Source organism: Rhincodon typus, chromosome 18 (assembly GCF_021869965.1).
Source record: "Rhincodon typus isolate 14 chromosome 18, sRhiTyp1.1, whole genome shotgun sequence".
Lineage (NCBI taxonomy): Eukaryota > Metazoa > Chordata > Chondrichthyes > Orectolobiformes > Rhincodontidae > Rhincodon > Rhincodon typus.
Window position 1 is genome coordinate 55,419,641 of NC_063349.1, and position 27,229 is coordinate 55,446,869.

The following is a 27,229-nucleotide window of genomic DNA, read 5'->3' on the forward strand; positions in this document are numbered from 1 at the left end:
TATGTCCTTGTTTGTTATAATCTGCGTGCACTGCTTGCAAAACAAAACTTTTCATTGTACTTAGGTACATGTGATGACAATAAATTTAATCAAATCAACAGAAACTAATGTGTAGAGAAAGGTATGCACTCAGGGTGGGTCTCATTAAATTATTATAACTAAACTGGATTAGTTTTAATGAAACTTTTACATATTTTAATGAAAATTATATTTCTGTAATAGATTAACTTCTGTTTCTCCGTTGTTAATTTTTTTTCTTTATTCGTTCACAGGATGAGGGCATTGCTGGCTGGGCAGCATTTATTGCCCATCCCTAATTACCCAGAGGGCAGTTAAGAGTCAACGAAGAGGCTGAATAGGGCTGGGGCTGTTTTCCTTGGAGTGTTGGAGGCTGAGGAGTGACCTTATAGGTGTTTATAAAATCATGAGGGGCATAGATAGGATGAATAGCCAAGGTCTTTTTCCTAGGGTGGGGTGGTCCAAAACTGGAAGGTATAGATTGAAGGTGAGAGGGGAAAGATTCAAAAGGAATTGAGGGGTAACTTCATGCAGAGGGTGGTGCGTGCATGTAACAAGCTGCCAGAGGAAGTGGTGGAGGCTGGTACAATTACAACATTTAAAAGGCATTTGGATGGGTACATCAATGAAAAGAAAGCATATAGAGGGATATGGGCCAAATGCTGGTAAATGGGACTAAGTCAGATGTTGGACCAAAGGGTCTCTTTCTGTACTGTATGACTAAGTCCATTATAAATGACCAACAGTTTTATCTTTTTCTTATAAATCGATAACAAAGCCCTCATTCCATTTGATGTCCTAATTCTGGAATATTCCTGCAGATAATTTAGAATGCAGATAATTGCAGTTTTGATGAACATATTAAACTGGGTCAATTTAGGTCAGTTTAAAAAGTGAACTAACAGTTTCAGTGTGTGTCATTTCATTGCTATGAAGCAACTTGAGATGTACAAATGATCACTAGTGCTGTCCAAGTGCTCAGTCAGACCACTTGCATATCACAAGCTTGGCTGCAATGCGTGAGGATTGGGAAAGATCAGAAAAGGAATAAAGGGGATGTGGTACATAATGCTGAATTATTTCTTGAACATTTGCTGTAATTGATTTTTGCTACCCAGAAACCGATAATGACATTTCTGCAGACACTTGGAGCTTAGCATAGAACTCACCAAAATGTTTCAATACATGGGAAGCTTGTCACAGGTTATGGAGTCAGCAAACTGGCCTCAAGCTTAGAAGTAAACAAATAGTTTTAATGTAATTCGACAGTGCAAAGGTTTTTACAGAAGTTTCAGCCTGTGACCAGTTATTTGGTTTCCTTAGAATCATTGACTACCAACAGTTCAGAAAGAAGCAGTTCTGACCATCCAGTCTGTGTTAACTCTTGAGAAGAGCTTCCAGTTGGTCCCATTCCCCCCTACCCTTTCTATTCATCCTTGAAAAGATTTGCTTTTGAAGCATTTGGGCAATTCCATTTTGAAAGTTATTACTGAATCTGCTTCCACTGCCCTTTCAGGCAGACTGTCCCAGATTGCAACAGCCACTTGCTGCGTCAAAACATTCTCCTCATCTCCAGTAATTTCTTGCTCATTAGCTTGCAAGTGTTTGTGTTTCAGATTACCTTGAGCTTACTTGCTGACTGTATCCTCAACTTGAAAGGACTGAAGACAAAGAGAATTATTTACTGCAGTGAGTTGTTGTGATTTAGAATAACGATGAGTTGGAAACAGAAAGGATACCATTGGAATATTGTCACTAACAAGATCAATCACCCAAAACTGATTTAAAATATTTTTCTAAAAATATAGAATACTGAAACAGTGCAGACCTCTATACAGATGGCAAGAAGAAGGGTCCCTTCCCGAAACATCAGCTTTCCTGCTCCTCTGGTGCTGCCTGGCCTGCTGTGTTCATCCAGCTCCACACTGTGAGATCTCTACAGAGGTCTGGAGGCGAAGACCAAAATTGTACAATCACAGGATATACTGAGTCAACTTTTATGAAGACCAGATGGAATAGAGAGGTGTCAAATAGAATACATTTCACTAACAAAGTTTAGACTTGAAAAGTAAACATTGAAATTCAAGTCGTTGGTTTAATGGTGTTTTAAAGTTTTACACAGATTAAGTTTTGGCTAAATGCTAACTGCAGTGATTGTAATGAGATCAGCCAGGTAGACCTTATAGAATATGAGTTCCCTGATTGGGGCTGTTAACCTGGTCCAATCATGGAGCCCTAGCTGACAGATATAAACAGGAGTGTCAGAGATCCTGCTCACTCCGAGAGCTGGCTCTGAGGGAGCTGGATCAATGTCAAGGACTCTCCATGTGTAAGTAAAGGGTGACTTGATGATGAAATACTGACCTCTGTGGAGTTATTTCACTAACTATTCAATTGTTCCTCTTATTTCTGAAGGTAAATCAAATCCTGTCAAGCCGATTTGTTAATCATTTGAAACGGGACAAATTTAAAAGGACAGGATCTAGAATGAACTGCCTGGAAGTCAGTGGATCTGACAAAAAACATACAGACCACTCATGGATGCTCCATTGCCCTTAATGCTGAGATGAGGATAGTGTCTTCACCCAGAGAGTGGGGAGCCTGTGGAATTGTCTGTCATAGAAAGCAGTTGAGGCCAAAATATTGAATATTTTCAAGAAGGATTTAGATATAGTTTTTGGGGCTAAAGGGATCAAAGGATAGGGGGAGAAAGCGGCAACAGAGGACTGAGTTGGATGACCATATTGAATGGGTGGAGCGGGCTCAAAGCGCCAAATGGCCTATTCCTGCTCCTGTTTTCTATGTTATTGTGAATCAAGAAATGAAAGGAAAGGGAGAACACAAAATAATTACAAGTCCATGTAAATAATCCTGAAAAACCATTTGAACTAAAATTCAACAAGTCCTTAGATTCTGATGAACTTCATCCTCAGGTCTTAGAAGCAGTGGCTGCTGAGATAGTAGATCCATTGGTTTTAATTTTCTAAAACTCCCTAAATTCTGGAAAGGTCTCATTGTACTGGAAAATAACAGGTATCACACAATCACAGAATTATTTTGTTGCAGAAGGAGGCCATTCAGCCCATCATGCCTACATTAGCTCTTCTATTTAGTCTGTCTCTATTATCTAGTGCCAATCTCCTGCCTTTTCCCCAAATCCCTGCTCACCATTTCTAAGAAAATAACCATCCAATGATCCTCCTGAATGCCTCAATTGATCCTGCCTCCACCCACCACATTTCCAGGCAATGCATTCCAGACCCTAACCACTTGCTAGGTGAAAAAAGTTTCTTTTCTCACATCACCCTTGCTTCATTCAAATATGATTCTTTCATTTAAGAAAGAGGGGAGACATAAATTAGGAAATGACAGGTCATAGGGAATAGTGGGCCTTTAGAAAATCTCGAGGCAAACAGGCAAAATCAACGTGGTTTTGTGAAAGAGAAATCACATTTGACTCAATTAATAGGAAATTTTTGAGGAAGGGATAAGGGGAAACCAGTGGATGTACTGTCCTTAGGTTTCCAAAGAGCATTTAACAAGATGCCACCTGAATGGCTACTGCACTGAGAAAGAGCTCATGGTGTAGGGAATAACAATGTTGTAATAAGAAACAGGGTGTAGGGATAAGTCAGTTATTTTTGTGTCAGCGTCAAGTTACTAGTGGTATATTGTAGGGAACAGTGCTGCAGCTTCAACCATTTACAATTTATATAAGTGACTTGGATAAACGGACTGAATGTGTAGTTTCTAGATTTGCTGATGATGGAAAAATAGTTCAGAAAGTAAGTTATGAGGAGGGTGAAAGCATGGTACAAAAGGATATAGATAGGATAAGTGAGTGGACAAAATTTGGCAGATGAAGTATAATGTAGGGAAATGTGAACTTGTTGGTTTTATCAGGAAAAAGAGAAAGTCAGTAAATTATTCAGACAGAGAGAGTTTCCAGAACTCAGTAGTGCAGAAGGATCTGGGTGTCCTGGTACATGAATCACAAAACGTTAGTACGAAGGTGCAGCAAGTGACCAAGACGGCAAATGTAATATCGTTGTTTCTTGCTGGGGAAATGGAATCTAAAAACAAGGATGTTTTGCTGCACTTCTTCAGGGCATTGAGGAGAACACAGCTGAGGCACTGTGTCTCCTTATTTAGAGAAGGATATAAACCTGTTAGAAGCAATTCCGAGACATTTCATTTGACTCATTCCAGACATGGGAGATAATCTTACGAGGAAAGATTGGATATGTCTGGTCCCGTACCCATTAGATTTAGAAGAATAAGAGCTGAGAGACATTTAAAATCTTGAGAGGACTATACAAGGTGAATGCTGAAAGGTTGTTTGCCCTTGGTGGAGATTCTGGAACTAGGGGACTCATTTTAAAAATAAGATAGAGATAAGGAGAAATTTGATCTCTCTCAGGGAGTCATTAATCTCTGGCACTCTCTTTACCAGATAGCAGTGAAGGGGCTGAGTCATAAATATCTTTAATGCAGAAATAGATGGATTCTTGACTGAAAAGGGCTTCCATAGTTATCTGGGTTAGCAGGAAGTTGTGTTGAGCCGACAATGTGATCAATCATGATCTTCTTGTAAGGAGAAGCAGGTTCAAAGGGCTGAATGGTCTCCTCTTAATCCTGATGCCTACATTTGTATTTAAAAGTGCTGCAGAAATCTTTCTATTGTAGGTTTATGAAATCTGAACCATGAGATGGCAAGTGATTTGCAAACAAGGCTGCTAATCTCACTCTATCTCCAGCTCTCTTACATATTTCTCTCCCAACGAAGCTCAGGTACCAGGTGAGTTTACATTTTGCGCCAATCTCATACACAATCATATCGTTCTGCCTGAGATGAACTAACAGAAAGAAGCAGTTTCTTGTTACTAATGAGGCCATCAACCCATCATGCCTGTGCTGGCTCTTCGAACAAGCTTTCCAACTCACCCAGCTCAAACCCCAAGTTTCGCATTTTTATCCAATGGCATGTTAAAGTTGCAGCGCAACTACAGACCAGTCGGCATTTGTCAGCCCTCAGAAAAATACTAACCAATTAGTCAGTTACTGCAGTCTTGGAATCCTGAAAATCTTTCCCCTTGAACTATTTATCCAATTGCCTTTTGTATGTTACTATAGAAACACTGTCCAGTATCTCATCACAACAAGTTACTGAGGGCAAATAGAAATTCTCCTCATCATCACTGGTTACTTAAGCTAATTATCTTAAAACTTTCCTTTGGTTACTGAGTCTCCTGCCAGAGAAAGCATTTTCTGTTTATTTACTTTTTCAAAATCATTTTGAAAATCTCAATTAAATCTCACCCTAATTTTCTTAACAGTTCTAAAAACAGATTCATATTTGGCTCAAAATGCTTGCTGTAGATGTTTCCTTCTGTGAGAAAATCCATAAATGAAGCCTAAAATCTTAACCAGAAATTGGGCCAAGTGTCATTTTTGTTGAGTTTCATGAAGGGTTTCATTCTGTGAGGCTTAACAAGTTTTCTCATCCCAAACCTGTCTCATTAATTACGTCCCACACCCCTTTGGTACCCTTTTTGTCCGATTCTAGCCCAATTTTCCCAGTTGCCATTGGCTGACATATATCCCCTCCCCGAATATCCTGGCATCCCTGGAGCTGGAGCTGGTGCCATCTGCACTGACATTCAGGAGCTGCCCTGCATAGTTCATGATCTTTGCCCTGGAAATGGCAGCTTGGGAGAAATTTCACTTGCCAGGCAGGGACCCGGAGGTCCAGCTGGATGGGATGTTGCAGAGGCAGGACCAGCACAGGAGGGCACCTCACCAGACTCTTGGCAGTCTGGGTCTGAATCTGCTTCCTGGGTCAGTGGTCTCAACCATCCAAGGGAATGACAGATGAAGGTCAACTACCTTTTCTGCATTGCCATTGTGTTTCTGCTACACTCATTCTATCTTTGCAACTGCATCTACGTCCCACCAAGACTCATGCTCTACCACCCTTATTATTGAATGCAGCACCTTCCCTCACTCACTCACACCCTCCTCAACCATCTCACACAACTAACCTTTCCTGCTTTTGGCAATGCCTGCTCACTCAATTCCAAACATTCGAACAAGCAACAAGTGTAGGCCAATCGGCCCTTTCACCGTTTTGCCATTCAATAATAAGATTATGGCTGATCTGAATGTAACCTCAACTCTACATTCCTGCATATCCCCCAATAATCTTTCAACACCTTCGTCATCAAGAATCTATCTCCCTCTGCCTTAAAGTTAGTTAAAGGTTCTGCATCTCTTGCCCTTTGAGTCACCGCCTTTGCCCTACCTGCACCAGCAGCTGTGCCAGCCATTTTATCCCAATCAGATCCCGTCCCACCCCCGTTGTCTCATTCCAGGCAATAATGACCCACAGCAGGGCAGGAAGAGCTAGGATGGGTGGTGAGGTGCTCAGCATTCAGCTCCTTACTCCCAATGAGGAGAGGATATTGACCCTGACTGTCCCGAACAACTGAGTGAAAATCCCATTGACTGATACCACTCAGCCCCCTTGAGTGACTGTGCCCCAGAAGCCCCTAACCATGACTGAGGACTTCTGCCCATTCAGTTGATGCACACACAAGGTGTTTGATGTATAGGCTTCAGCGAATGTTGTAAGTGTGACGTTGTGATAGGATGGTGCCATGCCATAGAGTGTCCACCCCTTTGACTGATGACTTCTGACAACAGCTTACAAACTTCCTGGCTATCAGTGTGTGTTGAACTGAGCCTGCAATGCTGTGAACCTTTAAATTCAGGCTGGGGCTGATCAAAGTGGAAAAATGCAAGGTAAGGGAGGGCTGCTCTGAGTGTGTAAGCTGGGGTCCTGTCCCTGCACACAGACTGTCCTTGCAGCAGCATTGTAATGAGAGGCGCCAGTAAACTCTAAAGTGCAGCCAACTGGTGCAGAGGCATACTGTAGTTGATTGGAGAAGAGCCAGGAGGGTGAAGAGAGGCTGTTTTTTAATTCACTTATGGGACATGGACATTGCTGGCTGGCCAGCAGTTAATGTCCCAAGTAGTGACTGATACAACTGAGTGGTTTGCTAGGCAATTTCAGTCGAGAGCCAACCAAATACCTTTTTAATTCAGTCACAGGATGAGGGCATCGTTGGCTAGGCCAGCATTTACTGCCTATTGCTAATTGACCAGTGGGTGGTCTGGAGTCACATGTAGGCCAGACCAGGTAAGGACAGTAGTTTCTTTCCCTAAATGACATTGGTGAACCAGATGGATTTTATCATCAATTGCTTCATGGGCATTAGTAGATTCTTAATTCCAGATTTTTTTTATTAATTCGAAGTCCACCATCTGTCTTGGCGGGATTCGAACCCAGGTCCCCAGAACATTAGCTGAGTTTCTGGATGAATAGTCTAGCCATAATACCAATAGGCCGTCACAATGGCATGTGTCAAATGCCAACGTCCAGGAACATGGATGCATGCAGTCACTGCCCATGGAATGTGCCCTGAGATGTTGGTGCTGGGTGTTCAAGGTGCAGGCCCACAGGAGTAAGCCATGACCTTGGAGTCACCAGGTACATCCCAGACTCTCATGTCAGAAATTCTAGGTGTCACAATTCTAATCAGCAGAGATTGTGAGCTTGCACATAAATAAGGTAAAGATGGCATAGGAATGAGGCTGATAATTAGCAATCATTCTCATTAATTGGTCTCTCGCTGCTTATTAGCAAGAATCTCAACTGCATGTACAGGACATGGATATAAAATGCGCCATTTTAGTCTCGATGTTGAGAGAAGGACCTCATTCGACATCTCACCTGATTTACCTTAATTTCTCACTCACATTGTCCAGGATCTGGGAAGATTTAACCCTAGGGGTCATGGTTTTAAAAGAAAGGTGTCAGCCATTTGAGAGAGAGATGAGGAAAATATTTTTCTCACACAGTCTTTGGAACTCTCCCCCTCAAAAGGCAGCAGAAGCAGGGTCTTTGAATAGTTTTAAGGCAGAGGTCAATAGATTCTTGATAAGTGAGGGGTGGGCGGGTGAAAGGTTATCGGGGGAGGAGGTGGGACTTCAAGCCGAGGGAAGGACAAAGACTGTTACTCCCAAAAATTACCTCCAAAACACTGCAAGCCACCTGAGGCCTGTACTCCATCAGTCCAATACTGTAGGGATCTGCTGTTTATACTTCTGTATTTGACAGAACAACTTTGGGATCAGTAAAGCATGCCATCTGTCACAGGTCATACATTTCTTTTCTTTGCCTAATTAATCAACGTATCATATCTAAACTGCTCCTTCTTAACAAACTCAATAAACAATCTGAAAATTGCTCGACTGCTGACATTAGGTAATTCCTGAACATCTCACTGTGTTTGTCCCTGCCCCCACCCCCTCACTAAATGCACCACCTACTTCACATCCTCCGCTGTCAGCCAGCTCACGGTAGCTGAGGGTCAACACATTGAGCACATGTAGACAGGACAGATCAAGGGGTATTTCTCCTAAGTCACCCAGGGTCGGGGGAGGGGGGGGGCATGGTTTCCTGCTAACAGATTAGCCCAGAATGATGATCCCCCGCCCCACCCCCTTCCCCCCAGCTCTGCTGTATCCTTTTGTGGTACATTCCAGTTGCATTCACAATTTGCTGCCATATTCTTTGCTTTGGCATTTATCAAAGGTTGTCCAAAGAAATGGGGGTGGGGGTGGGGGAGTGGGTTCGCTGAAAACCATGTTTTTAAGGAGATTATCATTAGACCACTGATATGTTTAATCAAAATCTGGTGTTGACCCAGGAAAGACAAGACTTTGGATATTGTCCAAGTCTTACTAAAGCAGCCTATATTCAAAAGGAACAAAACCTAGACAATATCCAGGCTTCAGCTGAAAAGTGCCAAGTAATATTCATGCCACTCAAATGCCAGGCAATGACCATCTCCAATCTAATCACTGGCTGTTGACATTCAATGGTGTTACCATCACTGAATCCCACACTATTAACATCCTGGAGGTTACCATTGACCAAAAGCTCAACTGGACTCATCAGATAAATATAACAACTACAACAGCAGGTCAGAGGCTGGGAATACTGCGGCAAGTAACTCACTTCCTGACTCCGCAAAGCCTGTTCACCATCTACATGGCACAAGTCAGGACTGTGATGGAATACTCCCCACTTGCCTGGATGGGTGCAGCCCCAACAAAACTCAAGAAGCTTGACACTATTAAGGACAAAGCCGCCCACTTGATTGGCGCTACATCCACAAGCAATCACTCCCTCCATTACTGATGCTCAGTAGCAGCAGTGTGTACTATCTACAAGATGCACTGCAGACATTTACCGAAGAAATTCACCTTAGACAGCACCTTCCAAACTCATGATCATTTCCATCTAGAAGGGCATGGGCAGCAGATAAATGGGAACACCACCACCTACAAGTTCCCCTCCAAGCCACTCACCATCCTGACTTGGAAATATATCACCATTCCTTCACTGTCGCTGGGTCAAAATCGTGGAATTCGCTCCCTAATGGCATTGTGGGTCTACCTACAACACATGGACTGCAGTGGCTCAAGAAGGCAGCTCACCACCATTTTCTCATAGACAAATAGGGACGGGCATTAAATCCCAGCCAGCAACACCCATGTCCCATGAGTGAACGTTAATAAATGAGGGTAACTAGTCATTAGGTATATTTATTTTCTTGTCCCACTACCTGACAATAAGATGGAAAGTTTTATATTCTTGTAGTGCCGTTCTGACCCTAGAACTTTACAAAGGGTTTTACAGCCAATGGAATACTTTTGAAATGTCATCACTGCTGCAATATGGGAAACTGGGCAACAAACCCATGTACAGAAAACTCCCACAAACCGCAATATGATAATCAGTTTAGCTGCTTTTTAATCACAGAATTACCACACTGTAAAAGAAGGCCATTCTGCCTATCATGTCTGCACTAGTGCCAATCTCCTGTCTTTCCTACTCTCCTACTCACCTCCTCAATCTCGTACTTCACTAGTAGGAGAGACTAGGACCGAGGGCACAGCCTCAGAGTGAAGGGATGACCCTTTACAATTGAGATGAGAAGGAATTTCTTCAGCTGCAAAATGGTTAATCTGTGGAATTTATTGCCACAGAGGGCTGTGGAGGCCAGGTCACTGAGTGTATTTAAAACTAAGATACATATGTGCTTGTTTGGTGAGGGGATCAAGGATTACAGGGAGAAGGGAGAAAAATGGGGAAGCATGGTGGCTCAGTGGTTAGCGTTGCTGCCTCACAGTACCAGGGACCCGGGTTTGATTCCAGTCTGTGGAGTTTGCACATTCTCCCTGTGTCTGCGTGGGTTTCCTCCCACAGTCCAAAGATTGTGCAGGTTCAGGTGGATTGGACATTCTAAATTGCCCATGGTGTCTGGGACATGTAATTTAGGTGGATTAGCCGTGGGAAATGCAGGGATAGGGTAGGGAGGTGAATCTGGGTGGGGTGCTCTTCAGAGAGTTAGTATGGACTTGTTGGGCCGAATGGCCTGTTTCCACACCGTAGGGATACTATTCTATGAAATGGAGTTGATGGGAAACATATCAGCCATGGTTGAAGGGCACAGCAGACCTGATGGGCTGAAAGGGTTAATTCTGCTCCTGTATCTTAGGGTGTTTCCCCATGGCCCTGAACATAATTTGTCCAAGAACCATCTAATGCCTCAATTGAACGTGCCCCCACCACATTTCCAGGCAGTGCATTCCCTCTTAGACTCGGTGGGTGAAGAAGTTTTTCCTCATCTCACCCTTGCTTCGTTTGGACATCACTTTTACCCCTCCCCACTTTACAAAGTGCCTCCTGCCCTCTGTTCACCAAGCGCCCTCTCCTGTGAAGCACTAAGGGGCGTGCTTGAAGGGGATGTGCTGTCAATGGGGGTAATTTTTCTTGTTTATGGGGGGAGGGAGAGGGAGTTGTATCTTAATCCCCACCCCCTCAGGCGCAGATCCCACGCTTTTGCCAGAAGTTCAGCAAAGCATTCAAATCATTTATCACGTGAGAAGCGAAAAGGGAAGTTGCTAAATCTCATTCTTTCCAGACATTTCAAGATGACTCTATTGAGTTTGTGGTAATTTCAGGGCAGGGTTTTTTTTTGTTGTTCCTTGAACATTGACCACCATGAGATCCGGAAGGAGCAGCCTATAAACTAGCGCTGGTATTGAACTGTGCGGAGCTGCCGGCGTAAAGATCCGCGCAGATGTGGTGGTTTCTGATCGGGAGTTCGTGCTTGCCTGTAGCCCTGGTCATCTGGTCCTGCGCTGCCTTTGTCATCTCGTTCCTGATCGCGGTACTGACCCGGCATGTCCCTCCCCTGGTGCCCTTCATCAGGTCAGTGAGCATCGCCCACTCCGTCCCTCTCACAGGGAGGGCCCCGGGGCCGGGACAACACTTTTCCCCAAATCCCTTTTAGCTTCCTGAAAGGAGGGACACGAGTGGGGGAGGTGGGGAGGGGAAGAGTTGGGGTTGGGTTTGGGATTGGGGAGGGGGGAGTTCATCGTGAAACAGAAAGTGCAGCGGAAACTTAGCAGCATCTTTAGACACACACACAGAGAGAGAGAGAGAAACAGAGTTAACGTTTCAAAACTCTTGCTGTCTCTGAACACCTGCTTAGTTTCTCGAGCACTTTTTGTTTATTTTGTTTCTTTGTTAAAGTCGATCTTATCACATGTCTGATTTAACTTGGCTTCAGCCCCGAATTTTCCTGGGTCCGGTTATATTCTCTCTCTCTCTTTGCTCCTTGCCCTGCCTCCTCCTCACAGCCCCTTCCTTCCAACAGTTGACTGTCAAAAGTTTCACTTTCCCAAATTATCCGGCCCTTTGTACTCTCTCCCCTCTGCGGACTAGCGCCTTCTTTGAAAATAATCTCCAGGGAAATCAACTCGAAGGGTTTCCGCTGTTTAAACTTCAATTAAATATACTCCATCTCAGTAGGCGCTTTGTAGAGCAGGTTTACTGCTCAGAGATTTTCCCTTCCTTTACCACAAATAATCCTCTAATCTTAGGTTTCATTTTCAAGTTAAAGATTAAACGGATTTCAGACAGAGGTGACTGACGGGATTTATACTTGCAGCCTCAGTGAAGGGATGATCTTTTAGAACCCAGATGTGGAGGAATATCTTCGGCCAGAAGATGGTGAATCTGTGGAACTCATTACCACAGAGGGCTATAGAGGCCAGGCCATTGAGTGTCTTTAAGACAGTGATAGATAGGTTCTTGATTAGTAAGGGGGTCAAGGGTTAGATGGAGAAGGTGGGAGAATGGGGTTGAGAGACATATGAGTCATGATTGAATGATGGAGCACACTCAGTGGGCTGAATGGCTTAATTCTGCACCTCTATCTAATGGTTTTATTATGCAGCATCTTCTCTCATCAATTAAAGAATCAAGCCTCTACCCCCTCAGGTGAATCTCCCTTTCCTCAGTCCTTTGTCCAAAGGCAGGCCTGACCCATCATTCGGTTATCTCTACCAAGGACAGGCCTGACCCATCACTCAGTGATCTCTACCAAGGACAGGCCTGACTCACCACTCAGTGATCACCCCCAGGAACGGGTCCCGAATCCACCCACAGAAGGAATGAGGGTTGAATCCCATGTTGGTTCCAACCTGACTCACACTGGCCAATCTCTTCCTCCCGTCCCCAGGAATGCAAGGTGCTTTGATAATATGTACCTTAATGGACATGTTGGATGACCAGATCTCTCTCCTGCTCTTACTGCCTGCTGTATTTTCTGGAAAGATTTATAAGTTGATACCCAACCTGTTCCTCCTCCCCATGTCCTAATGACCAGGGAGTCCAGAACCAGGGATCACTGCCTAAGGATATGGGGTAGGCCATTTAGTACTGAGATGAGGATAATGCCCTCACCCAGAGAGCAGGGAGCCTGTGGAATTCTCTGCCATAGAAAGCAGATGAGATCAAAAACATTGAATGTTTTCAAGAAGGGGTTCGATATAGTTCTTAGGGCTAAAAGGATCAAGGGATATGGGGGAGAAAGCAGGAATGGGGACTGAGTTGGATGATCAGCCGTGATCATAGTGAATGGTGGAGCAGGCTCGAAGGACCGAGTGACCCACTCCAGCTCCTGTTTTCCCTATGTTTCAATGAACACACGCTCCTTCCTGGAATGGGACTCAAACCCAGAGTTTCTGGCCCTCAGGCAGCAGACCTACCCACTGAGCCACAAAACATCCACCTAAACCATCCAACTGCTACTGTTCCAACAAGAGTACAATAGTTTCACCTTTTCCCTTTCCTTGCATCGACATCGTTTGGAGATGAGGATTGTCTGGTCATTTGACATGGCTGTTTCTCTTTGTCACAGCAACCACAATTTGTATAAAGGTAAAGGGAGATTTTGGCTTAAGTCAGAGCTTCAAAAAGTCGGGGTCAGAACCCAAAGTGGGGCCAGGAGCTGACGTTTTGAGGGTGTCAGGTTCTGAGTCAGCAGTGACTCTTCAACAACCCCCTTTCTCCCTGCTTCAATAGGATTTCTCTTCCCCTACCACTAACTGGGGGATCAGAACTATTCACAAAACTACCAGTGGAGGCCACAATGGGAGAAAATTTTGGGAAGCACTGGCTTATTGCTAATATCACTGGATGAGGAATCCAGGTTAATCCTCTGGTGACACAGGTTCAAATCCCACCACAGTGGCTAGTGAAATTTAAATTCAATTAAAAACAGATTTGGAGTTGAAAATTGATCAGCAATGGTGATCATTGATTATCATAAAACTGAACCTGGTTCCCCAATTGATCTTTTATATTTTCACTTGGTCTGGTCCATACGTGATTCTTAAATGTTCTTGGACTGACGGGATGTCCTTAAAAGTAATAATAACACCCTTAGTAGTATAACAAGAGACTTAAGGAACGTAATCAGACAAAACATTGAATCAGACAGAGAGTATTAGGACAGATGAGCAAGGCAGGATTTAATGTGATTAAGCTTTTTATTTTGAGGAAGTGACACTTCACTTGTGGAAATCTAAACATCACATTGCAATTAACTTACAGAAAATCTGTGTCACGTTTCCACATAAGATACTGTGATTGAAACCAAAACTGATGGGCTTTCAAAGTTAGAGCTGCCTTTGGTGAAGGGGGTACAGAATGGATTGAATCTGTCAGTCCAGCATTGAGTGGAATTCCCCGGGACCATGTGCTGGAGGCTATGGTTTGTTCTCAGTCCATATCAGAAACCCAAATGTAACTGTGACCCGATTCAAAGACACTAGACCCATGAAGGGGGCCAGGGGAGAAAAGGCAGCAGGTCAGTTGGAGGAAGGACCCCACAGAATGGGTCTCACATCACAGGTGCTATGTCATTGTCAACAAAGTGCAAAGTAGGAAATCGATGGTATGTTGAGACAGTGGATGGTGTAGAAATAAATAAAAGTGAAATAAAAAGGTATTATCAGTAAAGGCAGACATCTTCATTGAACAAGTGATGACAGTTCTTTAATCAATCCAATCCTATGTTACATCCATTTAGCCCATTGACTCAGCTGTTCAACATAGCCCCATATCCCATAATCCTCCACATTAACCCTCTTCAATCGCCTTCAGTAAGTTCCTATTCCATCCGATTGCACCGACCTCATAGACATTGTCAGTAGTTGCTGGAAAAGCTCAGCAGGTGTGGCAACATTCTTTCACAGACACTGCCAGACCTGCTGAGCTTTTCCAGCAACTTCTGTTTTTGTTCCTGATATACAGCATCCGCAATTCTTTCGGTTTTTCTCATAGACATTGTGTTCTTCAGATCTTGACAACAATTTGTCTGAAGAAATGTCTCCTCATTTTCCCCAACTTATTTGGAATCTATGGATTTGACAGATACAGAACATTGTGTGACAATGTTAACTTGTGCTGTTTAACAGCAAGAAGAGAAAAGCAGCATATTTTTTAAATGTGGAGACACTGTAGCACTGTGAGGTACAGACAATCTGGTAATCTGTCTGGTGACATATATGATAGGATTCATCCCATGGCTCACCGTGCTCATCCATGTGTGGACTCCTCAAGACACACTGAAGTGACGTCCATTTGTGTCCAATTCTGTGACAGGCTCTGCACAACATGAATTTATCAAGTGGTTGAGTGGCTATAGCAAACTGTTCTAAATGAGTGTTCCACATGCACTCACTAAGACCATACGACAATTATATATTGAGACCAATGGCATGTCTGTGTCCAATTTGGATACTGCAGCTTATTTGCCAACATGCCACTCAAAGAAGCCATTGACATTTGCACTCTGTCACCATGTCTAGCAATTTGCACCACTGGCCTCTCAATCTGTTCATCAAACTCATGAACTTAGCAACTCGTGCAGTTGAGCTCAGTTTCAATGACACTATTCTTACCCAAACAGGTGGCATTGCCGCTAGGCCTATCCATTGTTAACATCTTTGTTGGATACCATGAGATGCTCTAAAATATTAACTTGTGTTTACAAACGCCAAAGGAGACAGAAATCAAACAATCAGAAGCTGCTTGAAACGCCTCCTTGATGAAAAGACCAGAACCCTTTGAATATTTCTAATATATAGACAACATGTTTACGCAGCTACATCAAAGAATTTCTTTACGCAGTTTAATAAACTCCATCTTGTGCTCAAATTTAACGTTGAAATGGAGCAAATGAACTCCCCTTCCTCAATGTATTTGTTGAGAAGTCAGAAAATGATCTGTTATCTGTCATCGACCGAAAGCCTACCTTCACTGGTCAATATTCACATTGGGAGTCCTGCTTATTGGCAACCATGTGAATAGGGCCCTAGGGTTACACTAAGATAGAGCATGTCAAAACTATCCTGCCTGACAACGGATTAAATCATCACTCATTGTACATGGTGAATTAGTGAACTTTCTCTGACTGCCTCCAATGCAATTACATCCTTATGGCTGGTCATCCAACTCAGTTGCTTGTTTCTATTGAAGAGATAAGCAGGTAAATGGGATTAGAATAATTTGGTGTTTTTTGATCATTATAGACATAATGGGCTGAAGGGCCTGTTTCTATGACACTATGCAGTAGATTCAAAATCCTTTTCTAATATTTTCTTGTAGTGACACCGGGACCCAGCCTCCAGAAAGATGCATATTTGGGTTAATGATAAACCTCTCTGCGTTTTTGGGTAAGTACAGGATTGTCAGTTTGTTTTCCCAGCATGATTTGCTTTCGGATTGTACTTTCCGGCTAACTGTGGGTAGTTTTTGTTTTGGATTCCCTCCAGTTTCTGTGAATGTATAAGATTGCAATGTGGGAAATACGGGAATAATTAAACTGCGCATTTGCAACAGGCAAATCCAGAGGGGACTTTGGCTATTGAGATAAAAGTAAGACCACATAGTTTGTAAATGCAGCAGAGAGAAATGGGGGTCACTAACCACAGCGTCTGTAACTCATAGTAAACAGAATCTTGAGCAGAAAAACAAGCTGCCTTCCTGCACACAACCTTTCTCCTTCATCACCTCCCTCCCCCAACCTTCTTTTATCCCTCGTGTGTTTCTGTAACTATCCCTTAAACATATCCATGCTATTTACTGGGAAGAAAAGACTCCAGGCTGAATCTTACCAAATTTTGGTAAAGTTTTCACTGAGTTTCATGGAGCTTTGCTCTGCGTGATGCCTAGTGAGTTTTCCCACACTACTGTTTCAAACTCGCTTCCTTTACTGTGTAGCCTGCCCCTACGGTGCCCCATCACCTGACAGTCTGATTCTCCCACTCACTGTAGCCTCAATTATTTGTCACTGTTGGGGCATGCTGGCATTCCTGCAACCAATGCCATCTTTAACCACCAGCTGTGTACCTGGTCAAGTGTTGGCAGTCCAGAGTTTCCCTTCATCATCAAAGTAGTGGCATAGCAACCACAAACCAACACTTCTCATGGCATGGAGGTGATATAGCTGACACTTCCTTGTACATACAGCTGCATATTCCCACAGAATGGCAGTTTAACTGGCAGATCACACACCTCACTGGGCCTTAGCTACATCCCATCTTCCTAACGTCTCTCTCAGTCAATGCTACACTTCCCTGAATGTAGTCCAGCATCTTATCAGAGATGAGTTTGGTGTCATCACACACAGGAAGCCTTCAAATGTTTCTTTACAAAAGGAAATAGAAATCATTCAGAAGCTGCATTTGCCTCTGGAAATAGACAGGGGCTTTTTGAGCACTAGCAGTGTTACAATCAGTGATTGGTTACTGCATCCAGGTCTCATCTGCTGGAACTGGGTGCCAGTCAGGTCCTGTCTGGCTTGTAGTGCCCACCATCACTGCATTTGATCATGCAGAGGGTGCTGTTCCTCCTTCTCAATATTCTCATCCTCCTCGGAACACTGCTGCAACTTTCCCAGTTCCTCAGCCTCCATCACATTTCCTCTTTTCCTGCTGCAGTAGTTTGGACTGTCCAGTTGGGCCCCACTTGACTGGCCCAGACAGTGGAATCTCATCTTCAGGAGGCCTATCATCTTCTGAACCATGGCCCTGGTGGAAGAATAGGCAGTATGGTATCTATGATTGGCTTCAGTCAGGGGTTTGTGTAACAGGGCTATCAGCCATAGTTGCAGAAGATAGCCCTTGTCCCCCTGTAACCAGCCTTGTAATGCATCTGGACCCTCAAATGCAACAGAAAGATATGTTTGTAGAAACTGTGGATGCTGGAAATCTAAAACAAAAACAGAAATTGCTGGAGAAACTCAGCAGGTCTGGCAGCATCTATGGAGAGAAAACAGAGTTAACAGAATGCCCTTTCAGTATGATGTGTGTACAGTCTATAGTGCCCTGCACCCAGAGGATGCTGGCTATCTTTCTACATCTTATTCCACAGGCTGTAGCCCTCACCTCATCATGGGGAAACAACGTGATCTGGCACCTATGGCTTTGGTATCAGTCTTGCTACATTTGTGGGAGGAAATCCTGAGAGATCCCACAGTGGCTCCCCAAGTGGCTCCCTGGAATCAGTCAGTCACATAGAAGTTCAACCTGGCTGTCCCTTTAGTGACCACTGGCACTGCCTGGTCACAGCTCCCAGCCCAGAAGCTGGTATCATTCAGTCAGTGTCCTGGGATATTCTCAGCCTTCAAAGTATCACAGCAATAGTGATGACAACTCCTGCTGTGACTGGATCTGTCCTATACATTTCCCATAACCCTGTGTAGGGAGCAGAAGAAACAGAACAGGTCCTTAGCAATGAGAGCAGTCAGTATTCACGTCCCTTACAAATGAAGGCTGAATGTAATCCACCATACGTAAAACCTTAATGACATTCTGATAAGGTCAGAAATCACACGACACCAGGTTGTAGTCCAACAGGTTTATTTGAAAATGTAAGCTTTCGGAATCTTACTCCTTCTTCAGGTGTCAGTGAGAGAGGTTGTATCAGACACAGAATTTATAAATAAAAGATCAAATGGTCACAACACTGATGAGGATGTACTAAACAAACCTAAAATGCTGTTAATTCTTGAATCAGTTAGAAGGTTTTAATTGATTAATATGTATATGTAAATCCCCAAATTCCTTTGAAGTCACTGTCCTGAGAAAACATCAGCACCACACACTCTGATAAGGAAGGTCAGGTATTGACTCCTCATGGCACTTTGATGTTGAACCTTATTCTGATGAATGCATCACTAGTTGTGAGGCAAATAAGTAGCAGCAGAGTGTAAGTGCCACCCAAGCACTGATCCCTTCTACCCCCAGCTCCAAATCACCCACCAAAGGTACATTTACATAGAAGGGAGTCTTACATCAGAATTACAATTCAGGTGGGGGTGGGGATCTGCTCTCCAGGAGTGCTAGGAGCTGTGTGTATTGTGGCCCTTTCAAGGTCACCTGTGATAACTTCAACTTCACAGAAATATCTCTCTTCGAATTGCAAGGACCAATAACATAGTCAAGATCACTTAGAACTAACATTCACACCCCACACCCTGGTACATGGAATACATTTCACATGTTCTTGCCAATGATTTCAGCTTGTCCTCTGTAATGCCAGATTGATGCAATTGCCTCTTGGCAGGACTCTCATTGCACAGAAGTCCATATTTTTGACCATCAAGCAGAATGTTACCTGGGTGTCTGGATTAATACTCCAGTGATAATACCACTAGTCTGTCACCTACCCCAAAATGGATCCCACCCACTCTGTGCAGGCTCCCAGCTCTTTGCCATTTGTAGGTTGCATTTACCAACTGACAGATCACGGAAGTAAGTAGCAGGTGTGGTCTAGTCATCAGGTCCCTTCTCCAATCTTCAATCTGCCGTTCTACCTGGCACTCCCCTGGGCAGCCCATTAGGACTGAATCCCACCCACACCTTGCACTGAAACTCCAACTCTCATCCTTAGCCCCATCCCTGGGTTGTCCCTACATTTGGCCACTGTCCATCACTGTGCTCCACACCCCCTGGTGGAGGTGGTTGTCACGGTAATGACATCCCATGTCCTCCCAGGTATTACTGGCTCCCCCCACACCCCCACTTGCATATCGCAGTTCCCCATTTCACTGTCCTCATGGCCTCCAGTTCCCCACCTCCTGACTGCAACAGTATTTTCTGATACCCACCTGTAAGGTTCATTCCACTCCAGGACCGACTGCAAGCCATTCTCTGGATTGTAGAGAAACTGAAGCCCTGACCTTGACGACCCCAAGTGATGACTGACTGTGCCCAAGCCCCTGGACTGTAGACGCTGTCCCTGTTTGACTATACCAGGACACCCACTCTGCTGAGTGACTGCACCAGGACACCCCCCACCCCCGCCCAGACTGGCTGCACACTGCCTAGACTCAACTGAGGGCTACTCTTCTTCTAGTTAGAGACATGACCAACCAATTGAGGCACACGCCTATGTTTACCATACAGGCCACTGCTGGCACATGCTGTAGGTGTCACCCACTTAAGACAGAAATGAGGAGAAATTTCTTCCCTCAGAGGGAAGTGAATCTGTGGAATTCTTTACCGCAGAGGGCTGTCAAGCCTGATTCATTAATGTTTGAAGCCAAGGTAGATTTTTAATCAGGAAGAGAATTGTGGGATATGGGGAAAAGACAGGAAAGTGGAATTGAGGATGATCAGATCAGCAACAATCTCCTTGAATGGTGGGGCAGGTTCAATGGGCTGAATGGCCTACTTTTGCTCCTCTGTCTAATGGCCTTATAGTAGGGGTGCTGCCATGGAGAATGCACCAGTTAGATGATAGATCATTAACTACCAAGCTCAGAGTCAGCCTGTCCATTTTAAAATTGAAACAAACATTGTGTGCCTTTTTATGAGCAATACTGACACTCCCCTCTCTTTCTCTGTCTGTCTATATCCACCTCAGAGCCACCCCAACTATCCGCATTAATTCAGTCGAATTATCCCCCATCCTGTAACACTGCTTAGGACAAAAGGTGAGGATAATTTTTCTCAGAGGTTTGTGTGACTTTGGAACTCTCTGGCTCATAAGGCACTGGAGGGAGATTATTGGATATTCTTAAGACAGAGGCAGATAGATTCTTGACAAGCAGGGAATTGAGGATAATCGGCAGTAGATGGAAATATGAAATTTGGAACACGAATATATCAGCCATGATCTTATTGAATGGTACGGCAGTCTTGATGGCCTGAATGGTCTGCTCCTGCTCCTCATTTGTGTGAATTCAGATCTTTAAACTGGCCTTCAGTCCCCAAGTGCTGAACCACAGATTGATAAGTAATGTACTTAAAATCCTGAACAAGTGCACGTTTTTGCACCAAAATCTCAATTTCCTGTGGTCATAGTTATTAATTAAAGCATTTCTGTCCAGTACCCCATGATATGAAAGATATATTTCTGTTTCTCTCTCTCTCTCTCTCTGCAAATCTGGATATTAACTAACTTACCACCTGCAGTATCTGTTCATCAGCTGATTGGTGTTTCTTGCATCATTTCCCCAGGTTTGATGGTTATGTACGTTCGATACAAGCTGTTACAGACCTTGATTGAGAGGATTCCACTCATCAGTCCCAGACTAAACAGAACTGCACTAATATGTGGAGCACTTGGCTGCCTTGGAATGTGCATTGTTGCAAATTTTCAGGTATGTTATAGGCTGTAACATCAGAAGGCCAGGGCTCATTGTTGTGTCTGCAATGCACTAATGTGGGGAAGACATTGGGTATCAATGTGGGAGGTCTTTGATCTTGTTCCCAGAGCCAGCTCTTGTTTCATCAAGAAAGGAAGCAAGGGCTACAGGAAGGAAGAAAGGAAGGAGAGAACTGTGCAGCCAATTTGCACACAGCAATCTCACTGTGATAATTGCCAGACGATCTGTTTCTGAGATGTCACTGGGGGCTAAATATTGAAAAGAACATCCAGGGAGAACTTTCCTGGTGTTCTTCAAAGCAGTGCTGCAAGATCATCCAAGTCCACCTGAGAATGCTGGTAGGACTTAATGTCTCATTTCAAAGGAAGCAGGGCAGCACCGTGGCTCAGTGGTTAGCACAGCTGCCTCACAGCACCAGGGACTGGGTTCAATTCCTTGGACGACTGTCTGGAGTTTGCACATTCTCCCCATGTCTGTGTTTGTTTCTTCTGGGTGCTCTGGTTTCCTCCCACAGTCCAAGGATGTGCAAGTTAGGTGGATTGGCCATGCTAAATTGCTCATAGTGTCCAGGGATGTTTAAACTGGGTGGATTAGCCATGGGCAATGCAGGATTATAGGGATAGGGTAGGGGGTGAATCTGGGAAGGATGTTCTTTGGAGGGTCAGTGTGGACTTGATGAGACAAATGGCCTGTGTCCACACTGTGAAAATTGTATATTTTTAAAATAAAAAGTGTCTCTGACAGTGCATCAGTCCCTCAGTACTACACTATCCAATCTCCTTGCCTTTAACTTCAAGTCCCTGAAGTGAGACTTGAACCTATAACCTTTGAACTTCTGGGGTATTAAGGCTATGAATGACACTTGAAATTCATATGGTACAATTTACCCCAGAAGAACATAGCCTAATCTTACTAAAATTGATTGTGTCACTATTGTCTTTAAAGGGAGGAAATCTGCTGTCCTTCCCTGGTCTGACCTACATCTGACTCTAGACCCACAGCAATTGGTTGACTCTTAACTGCCCTTTGAAATAACCAAGCAGGCCATTAGTTGTATCAAATCACTCTCCCAGCAATTAGCAATTAGTAATAAATACTGGCTTAGCCAGCAACGCCCACATCCCATGAATGAATAAGTTCTTAGAAAACTGTTTTTAAGTACAAATAGGAACAAGTTGTGGTTATTTAAATATTTCTTTTGTCTCGTGGTTAACTTCATGAGGATACGTCTGATTATAAGCACAAGGGTGCCAAGGATTTCTTTTTGTTCATTTGTGGACTATGGGTATCACCAGAAAGGCCAGCATTTATTGCCCATCCCTAATTGCCCTTGAGAACATGCCTTCTTGAATACACCTGAATGGTTTGCTCAGCAATTTCAAGGGGCACTTAAGAGTCAACCAAATCTTGTAATGGACAGCTTAGGCCAGATCAGATTTCCTTCCCTAAGGAGCAAGAGTGAACCAAATAGATCTTCACATCAATCCAATTGTTTCTTCGTCACCATTTCTGAGGCTAGTTTTTAACATAAACTTGTTTAATGAACTGAATTTAAATTCCCTAGTCACTCTGGTGGGATGTGAAGTTATGTCCTGGATTACCAGTGCAATAATATAACTACTATGCGATTGTAAATATTTTCTAACCAACCTATTCAACGATGTTATTGCACACTGTGGAACTTGGGCCTTCATTTCAGAGGAAGGGACACTGTCACTGTGCCACCAGAGCCCTTCACTCTGCAGTTGGAACCTTACCAATATAAAGCACTTTTCGCTTGTACATTACAATTTGTGTTCTGTTCTCTAATCCATTAGAATGTTCCTACTGAACATGCACCAGGTGCCTAGTGTTCCTGACAAGGTTCGTGGAGCTGATAAATTGACAACAACTACTGAATGATTGACCCCATTAAATAAATTTCTGTCTTTCTAGATTGTATGCTGATATTTGAAGGGAGATGGTTAAGTTTCCATATGTATTGATAACAGATGTGCTTAATAACAGTCATTCCTGTACAAAATATATTGTACATAAAGTTCACTACAAGTACTAGACTCAATTATCAACCTATCACCTTACCTCCCGTATCTCAATGAGGAGTATATTTTACAATCTGTATGCTTCTCCATTTGACTAACAGCTAGAATATTACATAATATTTAGGAATCACTAGGATTCTTGATGCCTCTTGAAAGTTAAATAATACATAATACATAAAGAAGCTGGAGACATCATTAGAATACCGCAGGAAGGAGAGGTCAATCCACCATCTAAATATTTGCCCCAATTTTGCAATAAATGCTAGGTGCAAATTTGGAGACTGAAGGGATTTCATCTCTGCTCCAAAACTGCCAAGGGGTCATTATTTATTTGTCAGACAAGAATGCAAGAAGTGATTAGGCCATTGACTGTTGAATGTCAAGTGGAATTTTTTAGGATTTCAAACAGTCAAGACATTCTCAAAGCGAATGTTAAGAAGAGTGTAACAGCCCATGCTTCCACTCAGAAAAAATCTTCAATAAAATTTTAGTGAGGCATATATTTGTTTGCCTCTGTTGCCTTTTCATGGTCAGTCAGTTTGGGAAGGATTCACCTAGATTGAATTGGCCAAACTTTGGAAATGGGTAGGTTTCCAGAATCACCAGCATCCTCAAAGCAAATAGCTGAAAAAAAAAGTGGTGATTATTTGTTCTTCAAGCGAAGGGAGTAGTCATTCCAATGTTTGAACAATAGAATCTTGTAGCACAGAAGGAGGCCATTTGACCCATTGTTCCTGTGCCAGCTCTTAAAAAGAGCTAATCGCTTCTTTCCCAGTAACCCTGCACATGTTTCTTTATGAAGTATTGTTCCAACTCCCTTTTGAAAGTTCCTGTTAAACCTGGTTCTACTGCCCTTTCAGACAGCACTATCTAAATTACAACCATTCACTAAGTTTAAAAAAAAACACAATTCTCCTCAGCTCGCCTTTAGCTCTTTCACTCGTTGCCTTGGATGTGTCCCTCAGGTTACCAAATCACCTTATTGATTCTGATCAAATAATCTGATTTCATCAATACCAGAACTTCCAATTTCTCGTCAACTCACTTCAATTTTTTTGTCTTGTGTTTAGGAAACGGCTTTGAGAATAGTTCATGACATTGGGGCACTGCTGTCATTCGTTATGGGAACTTTGTATCTCATACTACAGAGCTGCATTTCCTTCAAGATGATGCCTTACCATCACACTCATCTGGTTTGTGGCTTTAGAATAATGCTGTCGACAGTGTCCACTGTCGCCACCATCCCTAGTATCCTTTCTGTGGAAGGGGGAGGTCATCATATTGAACCGGTCTTTTCAGTGGCATTGAAATACAGTAGGAGTCATTCAGACCTTGTGTAAGAGGAGTAAAAGTGAATTTGGAGTCAGGTTTACATGGATGCCTATAGGTAGTTCTGCTATAGCACGCGTTTCATTAACGTGAATTGGCTGTAGCGTGATTAATGAATAGTAGACACTGTTTGGATAACGCAAACTTTCTGTGGTACAGGTATAGTGATTTCCCTATAATGCGATTTTCTATGGCAATTTTCTACAGCGTGAGGTCACACAAGAAAGCAACTATCGCGTTATAATAGAACTACCTGTACAACACATGGTGCTTTTGGAAAAGATCTAAATAATGAATTCCAACCCCCCCTACTGCCCTTTTCCTATTACTCAGCATGATGTGGAGGTGCCGGTGTTGGACTGGTGTGAGCAAGGTCAGAAGTCTCACAAGACCAGGTTATAGTCCAACAGGTTTATTTGAAATCAGAAGCTTTTGGAGCGCTGTTCCTTCATCAGGTGAATTAAATAAACCTGGTGTCCTATTACTCGGCAAGTTTCAAGTATGTATGACAACTCCCTTTTGCAAGTCACTGTTGAATCTGCTTCCACGGTAGCAAGTTGCAAACTCCTCCTCTGGATCGTTTGTCAGTTATCTCAAACCTGTGTCTTCCTTACTGATTCTCCCACTAATGAAACAGTTCTCGTTATTTAATATTCTCTGAATCCCAAATAATTCTGTCTGCTTCTTATTAAATCTGACCTGTGATCTAACAATCACGAGAGATGCCAAATCTGCCAACACATCTAATACTGCTTCTACATTATCACAAAATGTCAGAATGACCTGTAAATTGTGGATATTGCTGACCCTTGTTGCATTAACTTACAGATAGTTACTGGGAAATACTCTCAGACTTACAGATTTAACCCTTACTTTACCCTTTTATTCATGTGGACGTTGCTGGTAGGGCTAACATTTATTGTCCATCCCTAATTACCCCTGAGAGCAGTTAAGACTCAACTACATTTTTGTGGGCCTGGAGTCACACATTGCTAGACTGGATAAGGATGGCAGATTTCTTTCCCTAAAGGTCATTAGTAAACTGATTTTTTTTTGTAATAAGCAATGAGAGCTTTGAGATCACCACTACTGAGACTAGATTCATATTTCTGATTTATTAATTGAATTTAAATTCTATGGTAGCATTTGAACCAATGTCCGAGTCTTTCTCCTGAGCATCCATATTGTTAGTTCAGTGATATTATCGGGCCACAGTCCCAGCAAGTTTGTGGTGTTCATTACAGGTATTACACTAAAGGCAGCAAGGATCCCACATTTTACTGAGAATGAGAAGCTGGTCATAAGATAGATTGATTTATTTATTCTGAAATCTGCTGGCTGTAAGGTTTGGTATGGCTGTTTGGATCTTGTCAATCTCCATTCTTTTTCTCCTTTTGGATGCTGCTCAGTTTTCAACTTCCTTGTTATTTCCACTTTGTTATCCACCAATCATGTTGCACAGATGCTTTTTTTCTCCCCCTCATAGAATCTCTACCTTGTGGAAGCGGGCCATTCAGTCTATATCAACCTTCTGAAAAGCATCCCACCCAGACTGGCCCCCCACCCCCGATTCTATTCGTGGATTCCCCACGACTAATACACTCAGACTGCACACCCCTGGACACTATGGGCAATTTAGCAATCCACCTAACTTGCACAGCTTTGGACTTGGACGGAAACCGGAGCACCTGGAGGAAACCCACGCAGACACAGGGAGAATGTGCAAACTCCACACAGTTGCCAGAGGGTGGAATCGAACCTGGGTCTCTGGTACTGTTAAGGCAGCAGTGCTAACCACTGAGCCACTGTGTTGCTTTCTTTCCAATTTTCATCTTTCAAACCTAGTGGCGTATTGACCAAAGAAATTCTTTCCTTAAAACGCTGCATCGATAAACACCCTTTGAAGTAAAATCATGGCAACTGACCACTTGAACAGTGACAAAATAGTTTTAAAAAAATACTCTTATCAGACCCGAAACGTCAGCCTTCCTGCTCCTCTGATGCTGCTTGGCCTGCTGTGTTCATCCAGCTTTACACCTTGTTAACTCTTATCACAGGTAGTGTTTTTCCAAGCTTCCCAACATGACCCTCAGATTCCTCTCCATTCCCTGGGCTCTTACAGTCACTGAGTAGAAAGGAAAGATAGTTGTCTTTTCCCTAGGATGGGGGATTTCAAGATCGGGTGCATATTTTTAAGGTGAGAGGAGAGAGATTTGTGCAATGTAACCTGTATGCCTCTGTCTAAATCTTTTTGATCTGTACATCCTTTGCTTAATATGATCTGCCTGTACTGCTTGTAGAACAAAGCTTTTCACTGTATTTCAATACACGCCAATCAATCAATTAATCAATTAAAAAAGAAGACATGAGGAGCAAATTTTTTACAAAGAGGGTGATTCGTGTGTGGAATGAACTTCCTGAGGAGGTGATGGATATAGATACAGATACAACATTTAAAAGACATTTAGATAAGGACATGAATATGAAAGGTTTGGAGGGATATGGGCCAGGAGCAGGCAGATAGGATTAGTTTAGTTTGTGATTATGTTCAGCATGGATTGTTTGGACCGAAGGGTCTGTTTCCGTGCTGTATGACTCTATGACTGAGATTCGTCTGGGGTCACGTTTAAACTAGACTGGGTAAGGACAGCAGGTTTCCTTCCCTAAATGACATTAGTAAATCGTGTGGTTCAACTACGTCAAAGTAATTACACGGTCATCATTAAGCTAGGTTTTGTC

At 43.2% G+C, this 27,229-nt stretch overlaps 1 protein-coding gene across 1 annotated transcript; it reads left to right on the forward strand.

Moving 5' to 3' along the window:
• The first annotated feature begins 11,043 nt into the window (after window positions 1–11,043).
• On the forward strand, window positions 11,044–24,501 carry dram1 (DNA-damage regulated autophagy modulator 1). The gene is made up of 4 exons (XM_048607961.1): window positions 11,044–11,362; window positions 16,112–16,179; window positions 20,971–21,113; window positions 24,232–24,501. Exons 1-4 carry the CDS (start codon window positions 11,232–11,234, stop codon window positions 24,499–24,501), a joined length of 612 nt encoding a protein of 203 aa, XP_048463918.1. The 5' UTR covers window positions 11,044–11,231.
• The last annotated feature ends 2,728 nt before the right edge of the window (window positions 24,502–27,229 follow it).

Excerpts from the sequence above, each read along its gene's own strand:
- dram1 (XM_048607961.1), top strand. The coding sequence starts at position 11,232 with ATGTGGTGGTTTCTGATCGGGAGTTCGTGCTTGCCTGTAGCCCTGGTC. Across the intron at positions 16,180-20,970 it reads AAACCTCTCTGCGTTTTTGG|GTTTGATGGTTATGTACGTT; the intron begins GTAAGTACAGGA and ends TCATTTCCCCAG. Across the intron at positions 21,114-24,231 it reads GCATTGTTGCAAATTTTCAG|GAAACGGCTTTGAGAATAGT; the intron begins GTATGTTATAGG and ends TCTTGTGTTTAG.